This window comes from Watersipora subatra, chromosome 10 (genome assembly GCF_963576615.1).
Source record: "Watersipora subatra chromosome 10, tzWatSuba1.1, whole genome shotgun sequence".
NCBI classification, from domain to species: Eukaryota; Metazoa; Bryozoa; class Gymnolaemata; order Cheilostomatida; family Watersiporidae; genus Watersipora; species Watersipora subatra.
Genome location: NC_088717.1, coordinates 25,997,736 through 26,012,226, shown reverse-complemented (window position 1 = coordinate 26,012,226; position 14,491 = coordinate 25,997,736). Strand labels below are relative to the sequence as shown.

The following is a 14,491-nucleotide window of genomic DNA, read 5'->3' as shown; positions in this document are numbered from 1 at the left end:
CCCCAGACGATGTGCTGAACCATTGAGCTACGCGAGATTGACGGGTTCATTGGACGATATAAAAGGTCTCTATGTGGGTGAAAATATGCATACTGCTCTGCATTACGGCGCAACATCATTTTATGCTTGCTCTCACTCTCATGGTCCTTATTAGTAAGTTTAGCAAAACTAGCTTACTCAAATTAGCCATTGGCAATGTGCTAGGATAATGGCGAGTGGCAGGCAACTACATTTCCTGTCACTGTTTATAAGCTAATTTTTAACACCCGTGCAGCGCCTGGCATTCCGCTAGTCCTTGTCTAAACAGCAGTCATAAAGAGAAACACTAACAGTAGTAGCCACTTGAATAAAACATTATTTCTGAATCCACAAAATATCTGCATGCTATAAAATTTATCAAATCACATGCAGCGAGTTTATTGTTTGCCTCAAATAATCCAAACTTTTACTAAGAACAAGTGATTACAGAGGTTATAAGCACTAAAAAGCCTGTTAGTGTTTATAGCGCTTAAAATGAACTCGTAAGTTGTAATATGGTGAAGCTCATACATTCATACTGAGGCTTACATACACGTTGACTTCTAACTAAATTTAAATGCCAAATAACCACCAAAATTGTATTGATAGCTAGAAATTAGTAGTTGAATACATAAAAGTAAGATTGAATATTATGTTTATTAATACTTTTACAATATACAGTGTTGAAATAAAAGGAAACCAGAAACAGCACGAGGGGCTTTTGCTCAATTTTAGATAAGTTTATTTCTTGCACTTAAACAATTCAGGCTAAATATAAAGTTGTCTGTTGTGGTGCAGCTCAATCACATGCCAAGCAGAGACAATTCCTACATCTATTATCATCACACTAGCCAAAAGAACTGAAATACTTCAAAATCTTTTTAATTATCGAGTTTCACAGGAGCGCAGCAGAACATCTCAAATACAGCAGAAGATGAGTGCAGCAGACGTAGGCTTGTGTCTAGAAGCTATTTTGCTGCAGACTCCTCAACCAAATAGCAGCAACTCAACCAGATAGCAACAACTCAACCAGATGGCTGACCTTTTTTAATATTTTATAACCCCTTTCAGCTGTAGGAGTTTACTATGAAAAGCAGTAAGGTGCTTACAGTAGACTGAAGCCATCCAGGAAGTGCATTGGATACACTTGTACTAGAATACAGGTAACAAAACAGATTCCAAAGTAAAAAGACCATCTTTAGACGCTAGCCCGGAGATTAAAAACATGACATCCAAAGAACTTCCACTCTGGGAGTTGGTGAGATGAACAGAACCAATCTATAAACACTATCCTTTCCATACATCTTTCTCAGCTGCTGCTCTATAAGTGATTTAGTGACCAAGAGCATCAATAAAGTCTACTAGACAGTGACAATACTCATACCCTTAGTTTTATCCTGGCATTGACGGATCTTCTGTACCCGATTAGATAACTCCATATCTATCTCACCAGTTTCAAACCTCATGGCATTGGACGTTGGTGTGGTGGCTGTGATCTGAATTCCCTAGACACATGAGAAGGCTAACAGTATATATGACAGCAGCTAATATTCACCATAAGAATGACGCCGGTGAGCTCAACAAACAATAAAAAATACAATACCCACTTTCTGTGACAAACTCACTTTTAGTTTGAAATAGAGTTTATAGAGAATAGGCTCAGCTGTTGAATTTTCAGACGTCCAGAGAGGCGCCGGCTTATCACCTCCAACTCTCTGCAGGACTTCATTCACTTCCTGTAATACGACATCGGTAAGAAATAAACAACGTAGTGGGAAGAGGAGAAAAAGTGATACACTAGTGGGATGAACATAATCCTGCCTCAAAAGAGCTATTTTTTGAATGTTTAATATCATCCCTCACTGCAAAAACATAGCCTCAGGGACTATCAGACCATCAGATCTACCAACAAGATCAGAGTACTAAGTCTAATTTCCAAGCACAGGCCGCGCAGACAAACCAACAAACATGCCAAGCCTTTCCAACATAGCTAAGAAGTGTGATACTGGTTTCGGCAGAGATGGTGTTGCTACGGTGAAATTAAACATCAAGAGTTGTAGGTGAACATACGTACATACGTACCTCTGAAAATTATATTCTAGTCACTTTGATATAAGTAGCGATCGGCAGGGCTGTTAGCAAATGTAAATGTTCCAAAGTGTTGTAATGGAATAATAAGTATATTAAACATAAATAAATATATAAACACAATAGCTGAATGCATCAGCTAGATTTCTTCAAAGCAAAGTTATAGCGTAGATAAAACACAATATGCTAGAAATGCAGAAAACCACATTTATACGTTTAGGAAAAGGACGAGTTCACGAAAATCCTGCCCATTCAGTGGTGTGTACAACACGCTATACAAGCGTATTGTATGTAATGACAGAATCGAGAGAGAGAGCATGGAACACTGCACTAGTCATACCTTTACAAAGACCTTCTGGACAAGCACAAGGTGATTGAGGAGATCTGTACTGAGCTGATGTTCAAATCGACCAACTGTGGCGACGCAGTCAAGGAAGTGTCCTTCTCTAAGTTCAAGGTCATGGTCACTGAGAACTTCAGTTGTATCGCCAGAATTGTGTGGCCGATATTCGGCATCCATGTGCATGAGTGGCAGGTCAATGGAGGCAGATGACGGCAAATTAGCCTCTATTTCTTTAGTCTACATATCATAGAGTTATTTATGAAGTTACACAGAAACATTACAGTATATAGTAAAGGACAATATCAACATTCAACAATTTATCAAAAAACATGTTTATTAAAAGATTAACCTTTAAAAGCAATAAATTGAATGAAACAAAATTGGGTACATTGATACTTATATTAGGATCTGTTAGCAAACAATTAAATATCCCAACTATTTAAATTCTTGAAGTAATAATGTACAATTACAACTGAACATTATCGTAGCAAAATGGAATAAGCCAGCCATAACAATAATAGTCCCTTATAATCCAATACATGTAGTTGTACCAGCCACTTAAAACCTATGTGGCTAAAACCACTTTTTAAGCCAACAAAAGTTGACGGAATGAGAAATTTCCTATATATCCAGAATAAAAAGAATAGAACAAACGATTTTATAACCAAAAATCTTTATATTTCCTTTTTGGGCTAAAAGTTAGTGCCAAGCTAGCTAAGGTTTTGCTAATAGTGGCCCAAATAAGTTTACTGAAAAGACAATGTTTGTTAAAAATAACAAAATTTTAAATATGATGGTTACTTTGGATGTGAAGCTGAGAGAATGTTCTGGAAGGCTGATGCTGAACTTAGCCTTATTTCCAGTCACTCCGTACGATATGATTTTTCCAATCTGTAAAGAAGGTGATTGTGGATAGTACACTATGTGTAATGCAGTGGTCGCAACTAGGAAATCATGTCAACATCATCGACAGCTCAAAATCAGATAGGTGAACGAATGTAAAAAAACTGGAAGCAAAGTCCTGAAGAAAGTGTAAAGCTTATAGTACAATGATACATGATATCTTACTATTCAATGAGCAACATCATTTATATGTCTGCATCTAAAGGATTCATGTTATGAATGGATATGACATTTACTTAGAAAACACCTCCACATTTGTATATCTGACACGTATAAACATAAAATAGATACAAACATATATTTCACTAAAGCATACAGCCAAGATATTGCATAAACCCTAATTAAAATATCAAACACGGGGCAGGTTGCTAGACAGCCCGCACCCAGTATGAATGTATTTGATTACATGTAGCTTCTTACCCTATATTGAGCCTCAAGGGAAGGTAGCAATACCGCTTTTATAGTCAAGCCTTGCATTATTCCCCTGAAGTGCACAACAAATGCACTCGCTGGAGTTGCCTTCTTGTGTGGAGAGGAAACGGTATCAGGTTGTGTTGCAGTTTCAGATGGTAAATTGGACGTAGAAGATTTACTTTCGGCTTGTGGTAAGATGCTGAAATTAAATCCAACAGGGAACTCACGAGTTGTACAATTGTACGTTACCTTAATAATTGTGTCTACAATTATCCTGATACTGGGAAAAGTGTAAACATTTCTTTTCATCCCTTACTATCATTTCCTACTGTTTTTTGAGCTTATGTGAACATGTGAGCCTGTCTGAAACATTATTTAAATAATCTAATATTCATTAGATTAAAGCATTCATTTTACAAGTTACTAATAAATAAGTGTACGAATAAACATGTTACAGCTTTGGCATGACTTGTATACATCGCACAGCGTACATCCTACGCTCTTGATTGTCGTACATGACTAATGACTTGACCTCTTACAACCATGCGCATAATGATTGCATAGTATTATTTATTAAGTTATAATGCATAATATCACACTTTCGCCGGATCTGAGCGTTTTAACCCCCATCAAGTTTTATTGACTTCAATCTAAAAAAGTCCTGGCAATCAAATCAACTAAAACATCAAAAGTGGTCGCAACTGATAAGAAAATACCAATACTTTTAGATAAAATCTACTAAGGTTTTGTGTAAATACATGTTTAAACACGAGAATATTCAACTGTAAATACATGTTTAAACACGAGAATATTCAACTGTAAATACATGTTTAAACACGAGAATATTCAACTGTAAATACATGTTTAAACACGAGAATATTCAACTGTAAATACATGTTTAAACACGAGAATATTCAACTGTAAATACATGTTTAAACACGAGAATATTCAACTGTAAATACATGTTTAAACACGAGAATATTCAACTGTAAATACATGTTTAAACACGAGAATATTCAACTGTAAATACATGTTTAAACACGAGAATATTCAACTGTAAATACATGTTTAAACACGAGAATATTCAACTGTAAATACATGTTTAAACACGAGAATATTCAACTGTAAATACATGTTTAAACACGAGAATATTCAACTGTAAATACATGTTTAAACACGAGAATATTCAACTGTAAATACATGTTTAAACACGAGAATATTCAACTGTAAATACATGTTTAAACACGAGAATATTCAACTGTAAATACATGTTTAAACACGAGAATATTCAACTGTAAATACATGTTTAAACACGAGAATATTCAACTGTAAATACATGTTTAAACACGAGAATATTCAACTGTAAATACATGTTTAAACACGAGAATATTCAACTGTAAATACATGTTTAAACACGAGAATATTCAACTGTAAATACATGTTTAAACACGAGAATATTCAACTGTAAATACATGTTTAAACACGAGAATATTCAACTGTAAATACATGTTTAAACACGAGAATATTCAACTGTAAATACATGTTTAAACACGAGAATATTCAACTGTAAATACATGTTTAAACACGAGAATATTCAACTGTAAATACATGTTTAAACACGAGAATATTCAACTGTAAATACATGTTTAAACACGAGAATATTCAACTGTAAATACATGTTTAAACACGAGAATATTCAACTGTAAATACATGTTTAAACACGAGAATATTCAACTGTAAATACATGTTTAAACACGAGAATATTCAACTGTAAATACATGTTTAAACACGAGAATATTCAACTGTAAATACATGTTTAAACACGAGAATATTCAACTGTAAATACATGTTTAAACACGAGAATATTCAACTGTAAATACATGTTTAAACACGAGAATATTCAACTGTAAATACATGTTTAAACACGAGAATATTCAACTGTAAATACATGTTTAAACACGAGAATATTCAACTGTAAATACATGTTTAAACACGAGAATATTCAACTGTAAATACATGTTTAAACACGAGAATATTAAACTGTAAATACATGTTTAAACACGAGAATATTCAACTGTAAATCCATGTTTAAACACGAGAATATTCAACTGTAAATACATGTTTAAACACGAGAATATTCAACTGTAAATACATGTTTAAACACGAGAATATTCAACTGTAAATACATGTTTAAACACGAGAATATTCAACTGTAAATACATGTTTAAACACGAGAATATTCAACTGTAAATACATGTTTAAACACGAGAATATTCAACTGTAAATACATGTTTAAACACGAGAATATTCAACTGTAAATACATGTTTAAACACGAGAATATTCAACTGTAAATACATGTTTAAACACGAGAATATTCAACTGTAAATACATGTTTAAACACGAGAATATTCAACTGTAAATACATGTTTAAACACGAGAATATTCAACTGTAAATACATGTTTAAACACGAGAATATTCAACTGTAAATACATGTTTAAACACAAGAATATTCAACTGTAAATACATGTTTAAACACGAGAATATTCAACTGTAAATACATGTTTAAACACGAGAATATTCAACTGTAAATACATGTTTAAACACGAGAATATTCAACTGTAAATACATGTTTAAACACGAGAATATTCAACTGAAATGAGCTAAAAAACTAGAGCGTTGGAGAGAAATTAGTAAGTTGAATGACAATTCTGGGCTAATTCTGCAATAATAACAACCAGCTTAGAAGATCAGATGAACGGGTTTGGTTTGTTGTGATGTTTTCTAGGTGCTTAGCAGTGTAACTATCAGAAGGAGTGGATTAGTCATTGCATAGAGCGAAGAGACACAGGTAATATATGTATTGCATAGAGCAAAGAGACACAGACAATATATGTATTGCATAGAGCAAAGAGACAGGTAATCTATTGCACTGTATAGAGTAAAGAGACACAGGTAATCTATGTATTGCATAGAGCAAAGAGACACAAACAATATATATATTGCATAGAGCAAAGGGACAGGTAATCTATTGTATTGTATAGAGTAAAGAGACACAGGTAATCTATGTATTGCATAGAGTAAAGAGACACAGGTAATCTATGTATTGCATAGAGTAAAGAGACACAGGCAATCTATTTATTGCATAGAGCAAAGAAACACAAGTAATCTATGTGGACAATACACTGGAAACAAATATAAACCTGTTTCTCGTAGATGATGACTTCATGAATTCTTGGATAGTGCTTTGAATACGCCGGCTGTTCCTCGTGACCATGCTATGCAAAGTTCCCGGGTTCTGAGGAATGTGCACTTTGATTTCTCCGACAGTCAGCACCCCCGAATTATACTTGCGCCGATGCTTTTCAAGGCTAGTGAAGAGAGCATGCGATGAACCAATTTTCACACTCACCACCGTCCTAAAAAAAGAGGAAGAAACAAATGAACTTCTCTGAGAGACATGACTAGTGATGCTCGACTAGTAACTCAGCTATTAATCTGGTTAGAAAAGATTTGAAGATCACTTGAATTTCTATCTGATAGAAACTTACATACATATCAAGGCTTGCGTCTGTTGATAATGAACAAACAGTGAATGAATTTAACCTTTAATACAATACAAGGGCAGCAGCAGCAACCACTTCTCTTGATTCCTATTACAATAGAATCCTTGATAATATTGATAACAGCCAATGTCACCAATTACATAATCCTGTATATACTGTATATATAAAGGTGTGATCAGGTGTTGTCAAAGAAATGTGTTTTTTGTATAGTTAACGTATTGGCAAAATGAATACATCGGTTGATGTCGGTAGAGGTAGAACTGATGCATCTGTGACTTGCTAAAAATGATTTTGATAATCCCGATTCAATTTTTTTCCATTTCCAACGCAAGCAAGTTCAATTTATGATTAACTTTAGAGCAACAATGACAACAGAGCTTTATACAAACCACTGTGTATATATGAGCCTAAATATTCTCACTCAATAGTAGATATCTGAAAGTCACTAGTATACATTGGAACTGTTCATGAGAAATTTCAAAAAATTCTTTTGGTAATCAGAATTTTTTTATATTTTTATTTGTTTTCATTATAACATTTTTTTGTGGAAAAAAATAGCAACACAAGTAGGCTGGAAATGTTTTTATTTTTATCACCAACTATTGACAGTTCATAGCACATAGTAAATACGCTGACGGTGCTTCCACAGCGATACCGGAGGACCTAGCAACACAATCACATGAGAAAAATCCACAGTGGCCAATCTAAATTTCAACACGATGCATCACATCCTTCAGTAGCACCGTTGTGCGAAGCTACAGCAAATATCTACAGTACATGTCAGCGATAAATTCAATCAGTGTAAGTAGCCAGGCCTTAAGACTACTGAACTGACAGAAATGACTCACTGAATGGGCGAGCTTGAGCCTTCAAAGAGAGCGACAGATACACTAGCATAAGACAAATTGACAGAGTTCTCATTGACTTGTCTCTTCTTTGTGGAACCCGCCTCACGCTCCTTGTAGTTTAGACTTCCACCCAAGTCGGTGACCTTGGCCTCTAGCTGGAGACCACTAAGCGTTGCCTTCAACTCTGACTTGTGAATTCGGACAAAGCCAAACACCACAAGAAGTATGCTTTCTCCAGGAGACACAGCTGCAAGAGATTTTCCTCAAGGCTTGAACATGATTATGTGCACAGTTTTACATGGAAAACGATGATATTATTAGCTTGTTGTACAAACCCTAAACATAGCAGGTAGCATGAGACCTTGTCTAAACGAAAAATAATAATAATTGTGCATGAAAAGTTGCAGAATATGGTCAGCACTTTTGATCACACAAAAAATATAAAAAAATAGAGCCATTCAACAATAGAGCTGTTTTAAGCTAAGAACATATAGTAGCATTACTTAAATATAAGGTAACTTTTATTGACCTTCCATGAACGTGATTATTATTTAGGCAATCATATACTGAATATAGTTATAAAAGTGAAGCTCAAAATCAACACATCTTAACCCCATTTTAAGGTATCAATAGAATGCAGACAGCTAATCTAATAGAGGCATTATTAAATAGCCAGTGTATTTTCTGTACCATCCTACAATAGTTCAATAATTACAATCCGCATAATAAAGCTGTATTTACTTAACTGAGGTTGTCATATGATCAACGCTACTCATTTACTGAGTTTCCGTGCTTTGAATGCATTAAGGGTTTCTTCCACTCCGAATCATAGAAATGGCAGAAATCAAGTGAATTTGATGCCATTTCGCTTCGATAAATTTGTGTGAAAGTATTCTAAGTGAGACTACTATTTGATGTCACAAAAAGCTCACTGCGGATGGATTCAATCAATAACAACCGGTTAAGCTCTCTCTAGTGGAGGTAAAAAATTTAGTGCATTCCATCTCACCACAACGCGGGTCGGTTCTAACTGCTACTGCAAATGATGGGTTGCTCATACAATGATGACTAAATAATTATCTTTTCATTTATTTTATTACCTTATTCATTAAATAACTGAACCTACCGATTGTACAGATTTGCACTGCACTTGTGCCGACTCCTAGACGACTCTTCTAACATAGAAAAAGTTCTTTACTAAAAGCGAGTGTCATTCATGCGACCTCTGAAGTAATAACTGTATTAATAAATTCTGTTGCTGTTTTGTAATATAGAAGCCAGGAATAAGGTGAACGAAAAGAAAATTCTGATCAGGCATCTTGGCTGAGTTAGTGCAACAAGTGTACAAAGTGTACAAAGACCCGAAAATAAGCCTAATTTAACAAGTTTTGTTTATTGGAGTACATCGCTAGTCTTGGAAAGATCAATATCGTACAACCTCGAAAGGTTGGAGTAGTAGGCTGAGAGTTCTTTGGCAGAAGCCAACACCAAATCCATTTGAAGCATGGAAAAACAATAATTAAACCACTTCCCGCTAACTAGAGATAACTTTCAGATACATCTACTGACACAATGCTAGCTGTAAGCAAGAACATAGTGCTAATACTAGCTAATGGGTGCCCGTGAAATTGATAACTAAGAGGCCACTATTACGTTGTGTTGCAACGGAATATGAAACAGTAAAAGAAGCAGATGTTGGATATAAAATAAAAGAAAGTATCTGTCAAGCTATAAAATGAGCAGTGGATTTTGATATGATAGATCCACACAAACAGGAAGCATTGTGGTACACATGGCAAACGTTCATGTACATCAGCAATGCAAGCGTACTACTAACTAGCATATACATCACTGGGTGTGACAGTACTTCAGAGCATGTCATGGATCATGACAGGAAAGATGATAGAATGCTATGAACACAGAAAATGTTCATAGTATTCTATCATCTAGAATATTAAGTCTAGCAACGCCAATAGAGGCTTCTGTTGAAAACTCTAATAAAAACTCCATCATAGAACAAAACTCAAACAAAAATAAAACACAAGATAATGTATAAAATTGCCATAGAATCTGACCCCAAACTATAAGTTTCACAGGTTTTCGATTTCTTGTGCGAAAATGTGCAATTCTATGTACAAGCCTAAAGGTTTGCAATTGACCATCAGCCCCTCTGTCCTGAGAAGCAAAAAAGAAGCTCGTAGTTAACTTACACTTGACAAATGCTCCTTTAGTAAAGTCCCGAAGCTTTTGTGCCTCTGTCTCCTTACTCCTGTCCGATGCCTTAGTTCTTGTGCTAGAGTTTTTCCTGAGAAGGTGTGGCGAATCAGATGGAGTTGGTTGTGAAGACGCTGACAGCAGACCAGCCTCAACTGCATGCACTAAATCTAACTTTTTGGAATTTTCTTCCACGATATCAGATAGCCTGAAATGGTAGCAAAGGAATGTGACACCTGAAGCACGACATGCAACATGACACCTGCAACACTCGACACATGACATGACACCTGAAGCACTTGACGGATGACATAATACCTGAAACACTTGACATGCGACATGATACCTGAAGCAATTAATGAGTGGCATGATACCTGAAGCACTTGACAGGTGACATCACGCCCAAAGCACTTGACACATGACATGACAGCTGAAGCACTTGGCACGCGACATGACACCTGAAGCGCTTGACAGGTGACATGACACATGGAAAAAACAATGTATCACTAAAACCAACAAAGACTGGCTAATTCAGATTACAAAGAGATCCCATATTTCACCTAACATATTATGGCAATGAATAAAACACCCCAAAACTCTCCAAAACCCAAGGAAAGATCCTAGTTAAAAGAAACCAACCTTGAGACAGAGTTGCGGCGGGTATTAACTGTTTTTGTTTCAGGCATGTTTGAGTATAAGTCAAGAAGATGAACCAAGTTCTTCCAGCAAGCTGGAGTCACATTGATATTGGTTTGAGATGATGAGAGTTGTGAATCCCTTGGGGATTCTGTTGTCGGACTAGCAGCCATTGGTGTAGGAGATTTAGCTGCCAGTGAAGAGAACAAAAGAAGATAGAATGAAGATATACCCACTTTGTACCATAAACATTTACAGTTCGACACGGAACTGCGTATCAGTGTTTACTGTACACTGTAAATTGAATGAAATAGACTGATAACACATAATGTTATTAAACATTACTCATTGAAAAAAATAACTTTAAATGCTTTACACTGATATTTTATGTAATACTGTTAGGAATATTAATCTCAGTTCATAAAACAATCAGCATTCTAATCTGTGCATGGAAGCTCTTACCTTAGCCTGACTCATATCTTAAAATTTCTGCTATTTACAACTTACAGGAAATGACAAAAGAACAATCATTATTTTATAGCTACTTTAAATAAATCACCTGGTATTTCCCATTTCTCACAACTTGTGTTACCATTCTAATATTTATAATCTTGTAGTATATAATGTAGTATAATAGTTATACTGTATTTCATGAATCGGTCTCCGTTGTAATAGGTGACAAATAGCCATGCATTCTTAAATGATTTATTTCTTTATTAGAAAACTAAATGCGATACATGTTGAATGGATATGACATAGTTTGATACTTGCTGATTCTGATATCTTAATAAGTCTTCAGCTATCAAAAGAGTGAATGAAGTGTTTTGAAATTGATGGCTATTTACTGGCCTATGAGATCAGATGAACCTAGTTACTGGCCTGTGAGAACGGAACAACCTAGTTACTGGCCTGTGAAAACAGATGAATCTAGTTACTGACCTGTGAGAACAGATTTACCTAGCTACTGAAAGTGAGAGCAGACACATGGGAAGTATATTAAGTTACAGTTAAATTGGATTTTAGGAAATTACAATTGATCAAACATTTTTTTAGTACAACTGGTCTTTACTTTAACATGATTTATTATTTGTTAAATGTTATTACCTACTTAAAGTCTGGTGATAAAAAAGTTATTGATTCGACCCAAGAGCAGCATTTCCAGCAGCATTAGCAATGACTCACCACAAGTTACTGTTCTGATACACAAGTATATATTATAATGAAGAAATCATTCCTTACGTTCTTGCACTTTCATAGCCCAGCTAAACTTTCTTTTATGAAGAGTGAGCCTCGACGGTCGTTTGGCCCTTTCCTCAGTCGGTCCTGGACTCGCACGACCAGTTAAGCTCCTAGAATTATATACTTGTGCCAATCACAAAAAATCTGCTGAAGCAAAATGATAAGAGAATTGCATATATAGACATGTATAGACTTGACTGATTTACTCAGTTTAATACTGATAGATATATACTGATGAGATGGGTTGATATGGTACAAAACATGGCAGCTTATAGACTACATACTATATTGGAAACATGAGTGAAAAGTGTTAATCGCAGACATAAAAGAAGAGCGGCAGATAGCGATGCAATCTTAAAGAGGTTGTTCATCAACAGACCACGCAGCAAATCTATGGAAAGGCATGCCCAAAGACCTGCATCTAATAGAAAACCAGTGAGCAAAATTAAAAATAAACTGCTTCACACATGCAGATAATAAACAACGTCCGTAAATGAATGGCCACTTACGAACGCATTATTAACCATATCTACGGATTGTTAATCAACAATCAAGACAAGTGCATAAAATGCTTACATAAAAGGAGACAGCATGTGTATGCAACGCGATGAATATTTAAAAATGCCTTCTAACAAATATACAGTAGTATATAAAGATTGGATGAGGGTGCCTGGAAGCTGGCTTACATGTATTCATGTGTCATGTTTAAACAGGTAGTTTATATGAAACCTTTTGCATTGCGTTTATTAGATATTTATTATATGTTTATTAAAATAACATAGTATGCTTATTATGGATTTACATGTGCTGTTTGAATACTTCAGTACATGGACTACACAATGATATTAGGCATTTTGCTTGCTATCAATTGCAAAATTTCAGTCTGAGGCCTAGTTAAACAAGTGCTGACAAGTTATATCATGCCAACTTACATAAGTTAAACCATTAAATGTATCGAAAGGTGGGAAGGAATATTGGCAAACATATAAGATCAAATGCAGAAAGCAATTACGAACAACGACGACAGACCAACAGACAAGTTGACCTAAATAAAAAGAAGTCAAAACTAGAAATTGAAATAGATATTAACCCATGAGTAGATGATGACGTATTCAGCGAACTATCTGGTCTTTCCAACCGTAACGGTTGCATTTCAATGTCTGTGCCAGGAGGGTACGCTTCTTCCACTGGATTAAACTTTGGCAGCAGAGGCACATTCACATCAACTCTAGGTATGATTGGTGAGCCGATAGAATGAGGTCGTTCCGGAAATGGAGCTGGAGGTTTGATCTCAGTAAATTGCACGGGTGGTGGAGTGAACTTATCTGAGCGCCTAGATACCATGCCAGGTACGTCTATGTGTCCCGTGTCCGCACTTGATGAAGAGTCTTGTTTTCTGTACACAAACACGAAAGAGCATTCAGCATGATACATACTTGTACAATAACTTGACAGAAAGTATACTAAATACTACTGAATAGGATGATGGTTATCTACTAGCTAAAAATGATATCTTCAACTCAAATTTTCATAAAATCCTCAACTATATGACTAACAGATTAAAAAAGCTAACAAAGATTACTCTATGGTGATTTTAATCCTGATTTAATTACAGTAGATCAGTTAATGAGAGTAAATAGTCATTATAGTAGACAAGTTAATGAGAGTATAAAATCATTATAGTAGACCAGTTAATGAGAGTATACAGTCATTATAGTAGACCAGTTAATGAGAGTATAAAGTCATTATAGTAGGCCAGTTAATGAGCGTATAAAGTCATTATAGTAGACCGGTTAATGAGAGTATAAAGTCATTATAGTAGGCCAGTTAATGAGCGTATAAAGTCATTATAGTAGACCAGTTAATGAGAGTATAAAGTCATTATAGTAGACCAGTTAATGAGAGTATAAAGCCATTATAGTAGACCAGTTAATGGGAGTATAAAGACATTATAGTAAATCAGTTAATGAGAGTAAAAAAAGGTTTTAAGCTATAAAAAGTGTTAAGCTATCAGAGTATGAGATTTGGTAATCATCCAAAATTACAAAATTCCATTACAAACAACCACTAATGCATATTTATATAAAGCTACACAAAATACTCATTTTACAAATATGCTAGAGGTTTAAAATATCATGCTATCTCAAAGTTATCTGCCTAAAACATTTGTATCAGTACAAAAATGAAAGAACATCTTTTAAATTTGCCCTGGTACACACATGG

General features: G+C 35.0%; 1 protein-coding gene across 1 annotated transcript in view; it reads right to left on the bottom strand.

The window, feature by feature from the left end:
- LOC137406922 (bridge-like lipid transfer protein family member 1) overlaps nt 1-14,491 on the bottom strand; it is a 139,606-nt gene that overhangs the window by 51,137 nt on the left and 73,978 nt on the right. The window contains 11 exon segments of the mRNA XM_068093524.1: nt 1,403-1,523; nt 1,644-1,754; nt 2,447-2,686; nt 3,251-3,340; nt 3,773-3,965; nt 6,969-7,184; nt 8,180-8,426; nt 10,390-10,601; nt 11,033-11,219; nt 12,269-12,378; nt 13,359-13,664. Of these exon segments, the coding sequence (XP_067949625.1) occupies nt 1,403-1,523; nt 1,644-1,754; nt 2,447-2,686; nt 3,251-3,340; nt 3,773-3,965; nt 6,969-7,184; nt 8,180-8,426; nt 10,390-10,601; nt 11,033-11,219; nt 12,269-12,378; nt 13,359-13,664 (2,033 nt within the window).